At 41.0% G+C, this 15,806-nt stretch overlaps 2 protein-coding genes across 8 annotated transcripts in view; one reads left to right on the top strand and one right to left on the bottom strand.

Moving 5' to 3' along the window:
- Nucleotides 1-15,806, top strand: part of MTERF2 (mitochondrial transcription termination factor 2) — a 52,272-nt gene that overhangs the window by 13,683 nt on the left and 22,783 nt on the right. Inside the window, exon 2 of one of the 7 annotated variants that reach the window (XR_004965770.1) lies at nt 13,730-13,897. The exons of 4 other annotated variants lie outside the window; for them this stretch is intronic. The gene's annotated coding sequence lies outside the window, so the exon portion shown is untranslated. Of the gene's footprint in view, nt 1-4,284; nt 4,410-7,612; nt 7,708-13,729; nt 13,898-15,806 lie in introns of all 7 variants that reach the window. 2 more of the 7 variants (XR_004965768.1, XR_004965769.1) reach the window with 2 other exon arrangements.
- TMEM263 (transmembrane protein 263) lies at nt 269-14,388 on the bottom strand. The gene is made up of 3 exons (XM_036297363.1): nt 14,112-14,388; nt 5,063-5,129; nt 269-962 (listed from the first exon to the last, which is right to left on the bottom strand). Exons 2-3 carry the CDS (start codon nt 5,124-5,126, stop codon nt 676-678), a joined length of 351 nt encoding a protein of 116 aa, XP_036153256.1. The 5' UTR covers nt 5,127-5,129; nt 14,112-14,388; the 3' UTR covers nt 269-675.

Genomic DNA, 15,806 nt, shown 5'->3' with positions numbered 1-15,806 from the left:
ACAACTTTTAAGAGAATCCATATATAATGCTAAGAACTGCACAATGAGGGTGTTAGAAAAGATGTTTTCTTTTGTAAGGCATCAATGATGAAATAAATATAATGTATATCTAACAAAAGATGGTTAACACTCAGGATCATAAACCCTTTATCTTTTCTTTTAAATTTCTCTAAATCTTGCTACTTTTACCAGCTTAAATAAGAAAAGAATGCCTCTTGGCCTAATCAACTATCATTATAAAAAAACTAAGACATCTGAAACTAGTAGGCACATCAAAATTACAGTTTATGTAGTTCAAGGTTCCCTTTTTAAGGGACAGATGTGTTACCTGGCACATTATACATATGGAATTGTAAAGATCATCCACTAAATTCAACTTTCACATTTTTAGTTAAACTAAAAGACTTATAGTAAATACTCAAATATATCTTCAGTTACAGCTGATAAGTGTAACATTTTACCAGATAAAAAGCTGGAATTTAAGTATGAGAAACCTTCATACACTGTGCTAGTATTGGTCTCTTCTTTTTAGACGAAAGCCAGTCATCAATACTTTCAACACAGCAGTTTAAGAAGATAAACATCCAAAACAGTTGACTTAGTTGTAGTCCATAATTTAGCAATTCAATGCCACTGGCATCATAATGCTGTAGAGAGCAAATGTATCTCCATGTTTTAGTCAGATTTGTCTTTCTTCTTCCCTGTTAAGGGCACTTTGTTTACAACAGCAGACCCAACAGCTGTAACACCTCCAGCCACAGCAGACACGCCCCCTTTCACCAGCCCTATTCCCATGGAAGGCACAGTTGTAACAGCTGTTTTGGTCACCTCCAGACTCTTTCCACCAATCCAAGCCACACCACCAATGGTGGCACCAACAGCTCCTTTTGTAACACTGAAAATACCGCCAGTCACACGGGACAACATGCCTGGTTGCTGCTGTGGGTGATCTTTCATCGATCCTAATGAGAAAATAGAATGAAATTGTTAAATATGTCTACAAAAAACAGTACAAATCAAGTAACCTAAGACTTCCTAATAATCAGGAGGTTGTTTTGAGAAGGTCGACCACATTACAAATGTCCATGTTCAGTAGTGGCTAAATTTTTAAAATCCAAATTTTTTATTTAAGCTATTTGACTAATAAACATAGTTAATATAAATTTTTAAATAGCTGCATTAAAAGGCTTAAGATATAGATAAGCATTTGACTATACCATAGTCACGCCTTACCTATGGTTTCCCTTGGTTTGAAAATATTAAATGGCAAATTTCAGAAATAATTCATAAAATTTCAATTGTGTGCCATTTTGAATAAAGTGATGAAATCTTGAGCCACCCCCCACCATCCGCCTAAGCGGTGAATAATCCCAGTGTCCATCACAATAAGATAGTTTGAGAGAGGGAGACCACATTCATGTAATTCTTTTACAGTATATCGTAATGGTTCTATTTTATTATTCTTGTTAATCTCTTGCCTTGTCTGATTTATGAAGTGAGTTTTATCATAGGCATATATGTATAGGAAAAAAACATGTTATTCATAGGGTTTGGTACTATCCAAAGTTTCAGGGAACCACTGGGGGTCTTTGAATGTATCCCCTGTGCATAAGGGGGAACTACTGCATTAAGTATAAAATTATGATGGAAAGGATTTCATAATTGGTCATTCTTTTGTAATCAAGGTCAAGGTCAGTAACACTAGGGAAGGAGGAAAATCCTGATTTGAGAATAAAACATACTGTTTCACACAACACCTCATATAGGATCAGATTGCTAGGCTAAATTTGGTGCACAAGCATTTAATGAAGGTAGTTTTTCAAATCAAATAAATATTAATGCTATTGATCTCTTTAATTACAGTGTACTCTTAATTACTGCCGGGAGCCAGTCCATGCTTGCTATTTCAAGGGACCTGGCATATATGGCATACTGTTCTTAATATGTTTGCTCACCTTCTTGGCACTATGTGTTTTAACCAAGGTCTCTGAGAAAGCTTGTTTCCCCAGGTAGGGATTTTCCCCTGAAGTTAGGGAGGGAATAAAACCTCTTAAGTAAGTGCCAGGCGGGTAATTAATCACTTTAACTATGAACAATCATGCTTAAGCTACATAATCTTTACTCCCTGGAATGGAGATAAGAAACGCCCTAACCTTTGGAATAGAGATTGATAGGATTGGAATCAACTGGTATAAATACAGATGTAATGAGACAGAACTTAGAACCAAAGAAGACAGAACCTAGAGACAGAAGAACTTCACTGGAGAGAACATGGCAAAAGATCCTGGACAGAAACTGGCAACAGAACCTAGAGACAGAACCTAGAGACAGAACCTGGCTACAGAACCTGGCTAGAACATGGCAAGAGAACCTGACTAGAACCTGGTGACTGAACCTGGCTGGAGAACCTAGCAAGAGAACATGGACACAGAACCTGGCTGGAGAGCCTGACCAGAACTTGGCTAGAGATCCTGGCTAGGCTGCTGATCAACTGAACGCTGTCTCCGTGTCATTCCTTCTTTGCTGACTCCGTCTACACCTTTGGGAACCCCTGGACCTGCTGGGGTTGGACCCTGGCATCTGGCACCCGAACAGGGACCCCTAGGTAAGCCCCACTCTCGGGATGGATAGGACTCCACCGTAAGAAGAGGGTGGATAGTCTTCGCTGACTCCGTCCACACCTTTGGGAACCCCTGGAACAGGATTCCCCTAGGTAAGCCCCCCCCCATTGAGAACCCCCACATTTGGGACGGATAGGACTCCACCAGGTACTTCAGACCCCCCTATAGAGGATACGTAGGGTAAGAAGGTGGATAGTACAGAACTTAGATTGAGAAGATATGCCATACTGAGTCCAAAGAAAGAAGACTCTGTATTGATCTTTTAACACATATGCTTGCTAGCAGAGGAATTAAGGTTACTCCCAGTCAGACAGAACATTTTATACAAGAAGTATGTCCATGCTTTTCTGAGGAAGGAAAGGTAAATGTAAAGGTATGGGAGGAGGTAGGCCCAAGGAGCCTTATCCTTAACCCCACTGCAGCCTTTCCACCCCGGGAAAGTGCAGGATTGGCAAGCTCTCCCTGGGGTGATAGATCAGGATTCAGGTAATAGCAGAAAGCGCCAATCCTACTCTTAAAATGGATACAAGAGAGCATTTGGGGTTTTTCTTTTTAATGCCTGCTTTTAAAAAATAAAAAAGGGGGAATTTGCCGGGAGCCGGTCCATGCTTGCTGTTTCAAGGGACCTGGCATATATGGCATACTGTTCTTAATATGTTTGCTCACCTTCTTGGCACTATGTGTTTTAACCAAGGTCTCTGAGAAAGGTTGTTTCCCCAGGTAGGGATTTTCCCCTGAAGTTAGGGAGGGAATAAAACCTCTTAACTAAGTGCCAGGCGGGTAATTAATCACTTTAACTATGAACAATCATGCTTAAGCTACATAATCTTTACTCCCTGGAATGGAGATAAGAAACGCCCTAACCTTTGGAATAGAGATTGATAGGATTGGAATCAACTGGTATAAATACAGATGTAACGAGACAGAACTTAGAAGACAGAACCAAAGAAGACAGAACCTACACAGAACCTAGAGACAGAAGAACTTCACTGGAGAGAACATGGCAAAAGATCCTGGACAGAAACTGGCAACAGAACCTAGAGACAGAACATGGCAAGAGAACCTGACTAGAACCTGGTGACTGAACCTGCCTGGAGAACCTGGAGAACCTAGCAAGAGAACATGGACATAGAACCTGGCTGGAGATCCTAACCAGAACTTCGCTGGAGAGCCTGACCAGAACTTGGCTAGAGATCCTGGCTAGGCTGCTGATCAACTGAACACTGTCTCCGTGTCATTCCTTCTTTGCTGACTCCGTCTACACCTTTGGGAACCCCTGGACCTGCTGGGGTTGGACCCCAGCAAATTACCACCCCATAAATTATCTACTTTGCAGACTACTTTTGTTTAGCAGGTTGCCATGCACAGTCATTCCTGAGGCTTGTTCTTTTCCCTGGCAGTCATGCTCCTGGAGAGCCTTTATCTCTTTCCTGGTGACTTTCTCACAAAGTCCTTATTAACCTTTCACTGAGTCCTAACTTCTTTTCAGGGCTCTAGCCCTAATGAATAAAACAAGGAAAACAGGTGAGGTGATAATTTTCTAGGCTATTTCTCCAGCAAACTAAACCTTAGTTACCTCTATCTTCTTTTAGGCTTAAGTATGAACTTTTAATTGTGTTTATTTTCCTAGTGATTTCATGTTTGTCTGCTAACATAAATATAGGAAGAAAGTTTTGGACAATGAGCAACAGAACTGGGAATAAAATACAATACCTAGAGCTAGAAGTTCAGCCTTAGCCTCTTCCCAGAGACATCCTCATCCATCTGCTACTGTAACCTATCTGGTCTGTAAGTCACTTAACATCCCTTATTCTCCAATTTGATTCTCTTTCTTACCGAATATAACGGTCCTGTACAAACATGCAGCTGTCCAAAGAGATCACTATTTGAATTAAAGGTAATATTCTACACCAAAACCATAAATAGAAAATGCCCATCAAGACATTTAGCTGTACAGTTAGTGTTTCCAAGGATTTCTGAAGTAAAGGTAAGAATGATTCATGATATAACAATTTTCAAATTAAAGAGAATTTAAATTAAGCAGGCCCGAAGACCATGTATAATACAGGAAGAGAGAGCTACCAATTATTAATGAGATGAAATGATAGGAGTTTAACAACAAATCGCAAGTACCTCTTGAGTTTTTGTATGTACAGTATCAACACTAAACACAGTCCAGTTTTCCTCTGCATCCCACCCACTCTTCTTTACAAATTAAAGGATATTCTTACTTGTGAAATAAAATAAGAGTAACAGGAAAATAGATTTTATATGTACCCATATCAGTGTTTTCTTTTAGAGGCTAAAAAGGTTTATCATAGATTATTTTTGTAATGTATTTACTGACAAGGTAAACAGTTTTTTAAATTTAATAAAAACAATCAGAACTTGGATTCAATAGGATATTTGTTCCATTCTTAGTGTTACAGATGCACACTTACCTTCTGGTGGTTCGTCACTAAGGTATGATGGGATATCTTGTTGATTTTTATCTGCCTGATTCATGATCTAAAAAAACACACACACATATTTCATTTTAACCTCAACATGGGAGACTACCACTTATCACATGCTCAATTAAGACGTAATCAACTTTTTTCAGATAAACAACAGTTTAAAACACCCATCACAATACTATTTCTTGTTTCTCTCTTGTGGTATTTAAGACATACTTTTAGTTATACTATGGACAATATAAATCTTATCTCAAATACCAACCAAGGAATGGTAGGCATTGTATAGTAGACGTTTCCCTGTTTTACTGCTGCTTCAACTTAAACTGAAGATGACTAATTGAAGAAAGCTGGAAGGTGGGGGTTAGCAGACAAAAATTTTAAGTGTTTCCTCTTACAGAATATTGGCTGACTCAACTTTAATTTATTTCAAAACAGAGAAAAACCTATGACTAAAATACGTTCCATCTAAAAATTTTCTAAAAAAAATGACATCCTTCTATAGAGATGACACCATCAGTCTGAATCACTAAGAAGGATTTTGATTACTTTTTTATTGTTGTTTTTAGAGCTCTAATAAGTAGGTAGCAAGAGAGTCCAAAATCTATGAAAAAAAAGTACTATGATTACCTCTAAGTATATGTAGTAAAAGAACCTAATAAAATAAAGCTATGCTAGGGTGAAGAAAACATAAACTTCCTTTTCCCAATTTCCTTTACTAATTTTTAAAAGTCTTTATTGTTAGAAGTGTTACATATGTCCCCCCTTTTTCCCTATTGACACCTTCTAGCCCGCCCCCCACCCCAAGCCTTCACCACCCTAGTGTGTGTGACCATGGGTTATGCATATATGCATACAAGTTCTTTGGTTGATCTCCTTTACTATTTTAAAATATTTGCTTTTATAGTCACTTAACTAAGTAAAAATTAAAACAAGTTAAGACTGGTCTAAAATTTTCTTGCTTGGCCAGAAAGTGAGGTTGTGGTCTCAGCAGTCCACTAAGTATTCTGGACTACCTAGGCCCTAACAAGGCCAGGTGGTGGTTAGCTTTTAACTCCTGAGTGAGAAGGGGAGCCAGTGAAAGGCACTGAACGGAGAGTGATATGTTCTGATTTATACTTTTAAAAACAAAAATTCTGGCTATTGTGGGAGAACACTCAACAGGAGAGCAAGAACAAGCAGAAAGACTTGTTAGGAGACTTAGAATAATGTTTTCACGGTTCATACATTTTGCAGCAAGTTGCAGAACAGAGTAGTTTAAGTGGTCAAAGGAAAGTCAGGGAACTTTTCCTTTCCTTAATGATTCCTAATGATTTTAAAGTACTGGATGATCAGATAAAAATTCATATTTCCTTCTGTAGCTCAATAATTATGGCAAAAGTTGGTAAATGAGGGAAAGAGAGGTAATGGTTGTGAGAAGTGGGATTTTTCAAAGGAAATTTTAACTTTATGTAATTCAACTTGCAATGCCTTTAAAACCTAAGTCCTGTGTAAGTTGGGACTTCACTGTATCCCACAGAGTCCAGCAGCCCCTGCCAGAGTGCTTAAGTATCTTTCAGTTGTTGTAGTGACTCAGGCCTTTTACCAAGAACACTTATCTTATGCTGGTCTGGTTTGTGAATTTAGCAGATCATCCCATACACACTTGAGATTTAAAGTGATAGTAAGACATGTAATCTCTGACAAAGAACAAAAAGGAAAGAATATCAGGTGATGCATTCCTGGGAGAAGGAGTTCTTGACTGACCTGCCTCAATTTTAAAACTCCCTTAAATCAGAATGTTAAATTTGTTTCCATTCATATTTATATTCCTTTAATTTATCATCATGGTAATTTATCATCATAGGTATTACACAGCATAGTGTTTACGGTTCTGGGGTCAGAGAGCCTGAGTGTGAATCCCAACTTGACCATAAACTGTATGGCTAAGGACAAATAACTTCATGGATCTGTGTTGTTCAGGAAATACAAAATAGAAATTAAAGATATTCTAGCCCTAACTTTAAGGTGAGAATACTATTTAACAAATTCAAGCCAAAACATATAGAAATTCCTGGCAGACTATATGTGTCCCTTCCTAAGGAATAACTATTTGAGAGCTACTTTCTTCCTCAATAAACTGTTGATTCCTAAGAGAGACATTTTGTCTAGCTTGTTCAGCACTGTAATCCCAGTATTCGTATACCATACACATACAAATCCAGATCACTAATCAATAGAGGCTATCATTCCCTGTACAGAAATATGGGAAAATTATATATACATTATACACCTTACATATTTTAGCAAGCGTTAAAGAGTTGTGATAGTAATTGCAATCATTTCAAAACTGCCTTTCAGTATATATCCCACAAATCCCTACTAAGAGTCTTACCTTTTCCTCCTAATACAGAATCCCTTTTAAAAATACTTTTAATTTTTCCAAATCTATCTTGTAATAAAAAAGACCACTTTTTTATACTGTGCTTTGTGAAAGCATAAAAGATATGTGCAAATTCATCTAAATAATATGAATTAACTTTACCTTCCTGTGGGTAGACAATAAGGAGCCAGGAAGCAGAGTAACTTTGTCAGACCTGTGCTTTAAGAAGCTAACTGGAGCAAGAACATTTAGGACAAAAAGATTAAATACAGTAAGTGGCTAATTTAGTAGTCCAGGGAGATGGACTAACAGTCTGAACTCTGTCATTTTTCCTGTCTAAATAAATGTTTGGGCCAAAAATGTAGGAGTCACCTTTGATTTCCTCTTTTTTAACATTCCCACCTAATCATTGGTATATTGTTGCCTAAATAAATCCAGCATAGGACTTCTCATAACCTCTACTGCTAGCACAATCAGTTAAGCCACCATAATCTCTTACCTGGCCTCTGAGCTTCGACCCTTGCACAGCTAGACCTTTCTGTCTAGCCATGTCATACTTTGCTTAAACCCTCCTGCTGCTGCCTGTTTTTCTTAGAATAAAATCCAGAGTCCATCCCTTCACCTCTAAAGCCCAACATCTAACACTCTGATGTCATTTTCTACCATTGTGCCTCTTGCTCGGTCCAGTCTAGCAACATGGGAACTTCCTTACCTTCTCCTTAAAGGCTCTTCCTCTACATATATACCTGGCTTCTTCCAAACTTCCTTCAGGTCTTTGTGTAAATGTCCCCTTATCAAAGGTCTTCCCTGACCCCTTATAATAATGGATAAGCACTCTCCTAACTCCTCTCCCTCTCATTACCACCTAACCCTGCTCTATATTCTTCACTGTGCTTATTGTCCTTTGATATATGTATGTGTTCACTTGGTGTCTCTTCCAATTAGAATGTAAGGTCCATGAGAACAAGACGTGGTTTTGTTCCCTGTTCCATTGCAAGGGCCATAATCAATGCCTGATACATGGACACTCAAGTACTTGAACTTTTTGGTATGAAGTAGAAAATAACTTTGGGTATTAATGAGAGATAAAAGGAGAATAATTAACTAAATAGACAGAGATGATGGTAAAGACAAGCAACAGGAGAGGAGAAACCATTTATTTCTGAGAGTAAATGGACTTTTAAAATTTTATTTTATTGTGGTAAGAACACAAGATCTACCCTCTAATAAATAAGTATACAATACATTATTGTTGACTATCTGCACGATGAAAGGACTTGTTTTTGAACAGCTGTATTTGAAGATGCCTTCAGGGCATCCACAGAGGTTTAGCAGGCAATTGGATTTAAGGGGCTTGAAACTCAGAATGAGTCTGACTTGAGATCCTGAGAGTGGTTTGAAGTGATAGCTGAAGCTGTGGGAGGTGGGTGATATGATCAAGGAAAAGAGAAGTAAACTGGTAACTGGATTGCTCATATTTAAGAGGTGAAAAAGCCAACAAAAACAAAAAATATACCTGGAAATGAATAGTCTGAGTACACCCTCATGGAAAGCAAGAGATAAATTTATAAGCTTTCTATAAACACATACAATGCAGACATTAAAATAATTTATGAAGATCAAATACTACGGGGAAATGCTAATGTTGCATTTAGAAAATATAAAAGGCATATATCATTGATCTAGCTTTTTAAAAAATGCACATAAAGAGACTGGAAGGAAGTACACTAGAGTGTTGACAGGCTGCCAGTATGGGGAGGGGGGCAGGTTATACACACATACACACACAAAGTATTTCTACATATAGAAATGAATATATTTTAATTTTCTACAGATATTGCTTTTGAAATTAAAGAAAAATACATATTTTTAAGTCTTAGAAATCAGTGATATACATAAAGGACATTTTTAAAGATTATACAGTTCATCTACCTAGTTATTCTAGGTTTTGATCCTCAAATCAAGTTGGTCATCTGAAAAACAATGTACTTGAATCACAAAAGCTGACTGGAGGAAAGTGACATCCCTGAGTTTTATTCCTGGTTATGTCCTTGGGAAAGGAACCATGACAAATAACCTTATGCAGGCTATTACTACATTAACTGTACCACACTGTTAAGGAATTACCCACTAACTACATTTCTTTAGAGCTATTCAGAAACCTTTATAGGTATTCACAAAACTTTTTTTCCCAAAAATACTTAGCATGTTTTCTTCTCTTTGAGACTGGCTTCCAGGACTCTTAGTTAAAATTCCTGCTCAACTAGGTAAGTTCCTGTGGCCTGGATAGCGTGTCCCATTTCCCTCATCCCCAACTCCACACTATGTTGTGACTTCACTCTTATTGCTATTTTCTCTGGTCTGCAATTTAAATATCTTACTTATATTCTTATTTTGTTAGTACATGTTTTTGCTGTAAATGGACACAAAGTATTTATGGAATTAGTGGGATAAAAATATCATTTGAATCCACATTAATTTTAAGCATCACAAGAAAAATGCATAACGATATATGGTCCAACTTTATGATTAAAAACAAACAAACCACAAAACACTTTAAGCTAGAATCATGCTTTTCAGATGTACATCTTTAAGATTAGGCAATGGTATGCCAGGGGCTTCAAGAACCACGAGAGACATGCTACTTGCATTTTAGTATAGTACCCGGTAATTTAAAATACTATTTAATTTTTAAAAATACACTAATTAAAAAGATAAATGCACTTGAGAATTTTTAAAGATTACTAGACTTTCAAGAAATTTCATTGTAGCCTGGAGCTTATTCAAGATATACTCAGATTTACCAGCTCTCTTCCCAGCCCAACCACATCCCCACCTCCCCCATGACTTTGCTCTTAAATTTGGAGTATTTGGGTAGAAAAGCTTGAAATATAGGAATCTAGATACTATTATACAAAAACACCCACAGTTACATTGAATATTGTTAGCTAAAGTTACCAACAGGATTGTCAATAAACAAAATAGAAAAGCTGGAGTTCTGCCAGGCCAGAAGCCTGGCTCCTTAGACCAGAGGGTCTTGTTATTAGAGGGCTCTGAAAGTCCTGAGGCTACAGGTGTGTGTGTGTGTGTGTGTGTGTGTGTGTGTTTCTTGTACATCATTGGTATTAACAGCAAGTATGCAGTATTAAAATTCCTCTAGAACAATTAGGGTAATAAAAATTGTGTAAATGCCGTAAGTAGAATATTTTTCTAAATTCTCAATTTGGTCGCAAGACACAAATTACCTTAAAAAGGTATTTTTTGCTAAAATTCTTAACTGTGCCATCTGTACTTTTTACTCACATATACCATTACAAACCTCTCCACACGTTTGTCAAACTTTTGGTGATATCACCTCTTTAAGGATATTATCACTTTCTCACTAAGGATAAATACTTTTTACATTATCATCCTGTTCATTATCATTATTACAAGGGGGCTGTTTCTCTTAAATTGGGAATTATGAAGACAAACACACCCCTAAACTCATAAAATTATGAAAGGTAAATAATCTGCTAGTATTTAAAATTTAAAAGTATATAACACATGGAGACAAGTAACAACTGACTGTAAAAGTGTCAAAATGACATTTTTAAATGTTACTCTTATACAGAATTATTAAATTCTATGTAAACTATCTGCCCTAAATTCACTGAGTCATTACCTCACCCACCATACATCTGAGTCCCTACTATGTGCCAGGCATCTATTAGGCACTGAAGATTTCAGTGCGATTAAAAATACAGGACTACTCTCAACCAGAGTTTACAATCCAGTTTGGATACACTTTCCCTGCACTTATCAATTTAGTTTCATTCAAAACCAAACAAAAAAAAAATCTGCTCTCTAGGAATTCATAATGCAAACAAGTTTCTATTTTTAAAAATGCACTTTTCTAAGGAAGGCGAAAACAGCCGTTAGGGCAGAACCAATAATTTATGCACATTTTACTATTTGGTCTTAACATGTGAACAAATTATACCAACTTAAAACTGGTTATAAGTTTGTGCTTTTTTAAAACAAACTGAAATGTGAAGGACTTGTCCAGTACAATAATATCATAGTTATTGCAGCTGGCAAATATATTGAGCCAGGGATTAATAACACTTTTTCCTAGATCATTTCTTCCAATAATAGAAATAAGTAAACAAATGCCTCTTAGGAAGCTTTCTTTTTAAAAGGAAAACAGATGAATCAATGTTGTTTGTGGATATCTGTAACACTTTACATATATGTAAAGTTTGCATTAATAATGAAAATTAAGTCTGAAAAGAGTACATAAATTTGCCTGTGATTAAACCCCTCTGTGTGTACCAAAGGAAGCTAAACAGCACTAACAAGCTGTAGAAAGCTCTCTTCAAAATACAGCGTACAGCAGTTTACCTTCAATGCCGCTTCCAAAACCTATTAAACAGTCAGTACTAATTTCCCTATAAAAAAAACTATAAATGAATTAGCTAAATTCTTCTACATATTCTATTATATAGGAACCTTGCCACATCCTCAGTCTCATGTGAGGGTGAGTTCTTTGCCAAATAATTACAAGGAGTTTCAAATATATATTTATACAGAGCTTTAACACACATACACCAACAAGCAGTGTATAGTAAAACACCAGCTTACTATTTTTAGGCTTCTCTAGTTAACCAAGTATCCTGAACAGGCTGTTTTTAAGATGGGCCTTGCCTATTAAATCAACAGCAAATAGGCTGTGAGAAATGCACTGAATCTGGCAGGAAAGAAAAAAGTAATCTGCCAGTAAAACTTGTGACCACCTAGTGGCAAGTAACAACTGACAGTATCAAATGGCAATTTTTAAGTGTTGCCCTTAAATGAAACATTAAGTGGCAATACAGTACACTATCAAACCAGATAACCAGTGCATCAGCCATCTTCACTAAGTTATTACCTCATTAGCTCAACAAATATTTGTGTGCCTACTATGTGTCAGACACTGTATTAGGTACCCGGGTTTCAGCATATAAAGGCCCTCCTCTGAAGGTGTTTATAAATATAATCCAGTGAGCTATCTTCAGGAAGTAGCAAAACAGCAAATACTCAATGACTGGTACAAAGAAAGGTAAAGATTTCCCTGTAGTTAAAAAAAAATCTAACACACACACACACAAGAACTACTTAAGTTTCTCTAATGATGTGCCTACACGTAGACAATTTTTTACTGACCGTGGTTTCTGGTACATTTATAACAATGACTTAAAGAAATGAAAGTGTAAAAAAAAAATCAAAACAGGATGCATATGGATTTATTAAAGGTTACTCCCCTCTTAAAAACAAAACAAAAAACAGGTATGGACACACAGTCATGTACAGGTTGATGTATTAATATTGCTGAACACTCGCACCAGTCCAAGTTTTAAAGGCTGAACAATAGCATATAGCAAATAATCACAGGCAGTAAACATTTTCATTTGGAATTAGCACGGTGTTCACAAGGGCGTAATAGATAAAGTAATTTTCCTTTTTCTAGGCGTTCCCAGCGGCCCCATCTCCCCACACTGGTCCCTTTAGGACTCAGTGTTTCTCAACCTGTGGGTCGCGACCCCTTTGGGGGTCCAACGACCCTTTCACAGGGGTCGCCTAAGACCATGGGAAAACACATATATAATTACATATTGTATTTGTGATTAATCACTATGCTTTAATTATGTTCAATCTTTAACAATGAAAATACATCCTGCATATCAGATATTTACATTACGATTCATAACAGTAGCAAAATTACAGTTATGAAGTAGCAACGAAAATAATTGTATGGTTGGGGGTCACCACAACATGAGGCACTGTATTAAAGGGTCGCGGCATGAGGAAGGTTGAGAACCACTGGTCTAGGTACTAGCAAGTCTTTTTTTCCCTTTGGCAGAGGGAGTGACGTGGCAGGAGAGGCAGAAAATGACCCCGGAGGAGCCGTGGCTGGGGCTGAGCGCAGCACCTCCCTCAGCTCCACGTTGTACACCCCGCACCCCCCTCCCACAGGGTTCCAGGATCTGTCTTCTCACAAGGGGCGATGTGTTTAGGAGACGGGGTCTGATTGGAAGGGGAGCCTGGGGACCAGTCTTGCGTGTGCTTAGCAGGCACGGTGTGAATTTGGACTCGGGAGACTTACGGCGCCAGCGGTCCCCAGGCACCCCGACACCGCCAGCGCCTTTCCAGCCACACTTTTAGGTTTAGCTTAGGCGCGGGGTAAGAGCTTTCCTACCGGGGAAGCGCACTGGGAATGTCCACTGGGGACCAAGGTTTGCGTGCCCGAACCCCAGAGAGTGGTTTATCAACAGGTCCGGAGTCCGTGGGGCGGGGAGCCCAGCCCAGCCGCTCGGCTGCATCCCTCTCCTCCCAGGCTGACGACCCCCATCCTCCCAGCATGACACCCAGGAGCTAGGAAGTCAGGCGGAGACCTGAAGGCGAGATCCCAATCTCACACCACGACGGGGGCTCAGGGACAGGTGAGGAGGGTTGACGCCGCCAGCGAACCTCCGTCAGCCCCCCAACATCACCCAGCCCCTCCCCCTTTCCTGCTCGGTGCTCCCAAAGGCCCCACTCGCGGCAGCCAGGCCCGGAGAGGGGGGCGGTGAGGTGCAGAGCTAACGGAAGAAGGCGACCGACCCAGCGGGGGCCAGAAGCCGGGACGGTGCCCCCCGCCCTGCCAGCCCGACTTACCGCCGGGGTCGGGGCCGCCGCCTGGGCCGGGGCCGGCGGAGGGAGCGGGCAGAACCAAGAAGAGCTGAGGCGGCTAGAGCGGCGGGCACAGCCTCGGGCGGTTGCGGGTTCCGGAGGCGCCTCCTCAAGCTGCGGAGCCGAAGACTCCGTTGACGGCGGCGCTGGCCTCTGGCTGCGGACGTGGCGCCCGCCGCGACCCGCCCCCTCGGCCGCCTCTACAGCTCCCGCCTCCTCCCGCGGCTCGGACTCCGACGCGCACGCGCACGCGCACCCCGGGCCTCTCCGGCGCCCACCCGTTTCTCGGACGGCCCAGCCCTCCCAGCAGCCCCCAGCCGCCGCCTCCCGCCGTGCGCACGCGCGACGCCCTCACCCCCAGCCCAGCTCCCGCCCCTTCGCCCCCTCGGAGCCTCCGCGGGAAACCCTGGCCAGTGTGCGCGCGCGCCTCCCCCGGGGTCTCCCCGCCCTTTTCCTCCTCCGGCCAATCAGATGGGGCGAGGGGCGCCGAGCCCTGGGAATACGGCGGCGGCAGGCCTAAGGGTCCCGAGCTCCAGCCCCGGCGGCTATCTGGAGCCGTCGTTCCGTTACCATAACGGTCGCCCGAAATTCAGAACCTTCGCCCCGGGAAGGTGGGACGCTCGCCAGTTTCCTCTGCTCTTTGGGGTCTCAGCCTTCTTCCCTCCCTGCTTCCCCTCGGGGTGGTGACAGGCTGGGCCTTCTCGCAGCTCTTGACTTTGGGACTCGCACGCCTTTTCTGTGGAGGTGACAGGGGTGACGGCAGAGCGCGCTCATCACTTTTTGCTGGACATCTTCCCTGCCCTTCAGTTGAGCTTCTTGAGAGGAACGCCCCTCGGTCCTCGCCGGCGCCCAGCGCAGTAATGAGTGCAGTGCCCGGGGCCCGCCATGCACCCCAAATGGGAAAACAGACGTGAGCTGGACATCAGGACACCTGGCCTCAGGCCGCTCCCTCGCTCCCCACAGCCTAGCGCGATGCCTCCCAGGTCTCCCGCCCGCCGCCCTGGACGGTGCGGAGAGGAGCTGTGCTGGGTGAGGGCGCTGCCGGGCCCGCTCCCGTGTGGAAGCCTCGCTCTGCTCACTCCCACGGGGGGTTAGCATCCACTCCCAGGTCCTTGCGAGGCCTTAACGAGATACGCTGTGCAGAGGCTGCTGAACTAGATAAGTGGCATCTATTAACTTTGCTTCTTTCCGCACTTATAAAATGAAATAAGTGAAGATGACAAGTCAATTATAGGGTTTTTTAAAGAGAAGCAAGAGGTGGTGGATTTGAAAGGGCTTTATAAACGGAATTCCTAGACCAGTGTGAGATCTTCCTTCACAATCTAATTAGCAAGACAAAACATACACGTGAAGCAACCAGTCAGTGACCCAACCGAATGTTTTTCCTAAGGCCAAGTCAGCAGGTGCAACTGAGCAGCTGCTGACAAGGCCCAGGAAAGGAAGCCAAGGGAAGTACCTGGAAGAAGCTGACTTTGATCCACGTCGTCAATGGAGTGGACTCAACATTGTTTTATGGTTTCAGCCTGAGCATTGATTTATCAAAGCAGCCTATCAAATCCACCTAGACCATTGTGCTGAGACTGTCAAGATACTTTAGTTTTCTAGAATTTAAAGAGGACATTAAATAATCTGGTCGCTTTAAAATACGATTTGGGACCCTGGCCCAGGAGCTCAGTTGAC

This window comes from Myotis myotis, unplaced genomic scaffold (genome assembly GCF_014108235.1).
Source record: "Myotis myotis isolate mMyoMyo1 unplaced genomic scaffold, mMyoMyo1.p scaffold_m19_p_3, whole genome shotgun sequence".
In the NCBI taxonomy this organism is placed as follows: domain Eukaryota; kingdom Metazoa; phylum Chordata; class Mammalia; order Chiroptera; family Vespertilionidae; genus Myotis; species Myotis myotis.
The sequence above is the reverse complement of the archived record's forward strand: the minus strand, read 5'-3'. Positions and strand labels throughout refer to the sequence as shown.

What these genes read in the sequence shown, in the direction of transcription:
- TMEM263 (XM_036297363.1), bottom strand. Translation starts at nt 5,126, where the DNA reads ATGAATCAGGCAGATAAAAATCAACAAGATATCCCATCATACCTTAGT. An exon ending in TAGTGACGAACCACCAGAAG is followed by an intron (nt 963 to 5,062) that starts GTAAGTGTGCAT and finishes TTTTCTCATTAG; the next exon opens with GATCGATGAAAGATCACCCA.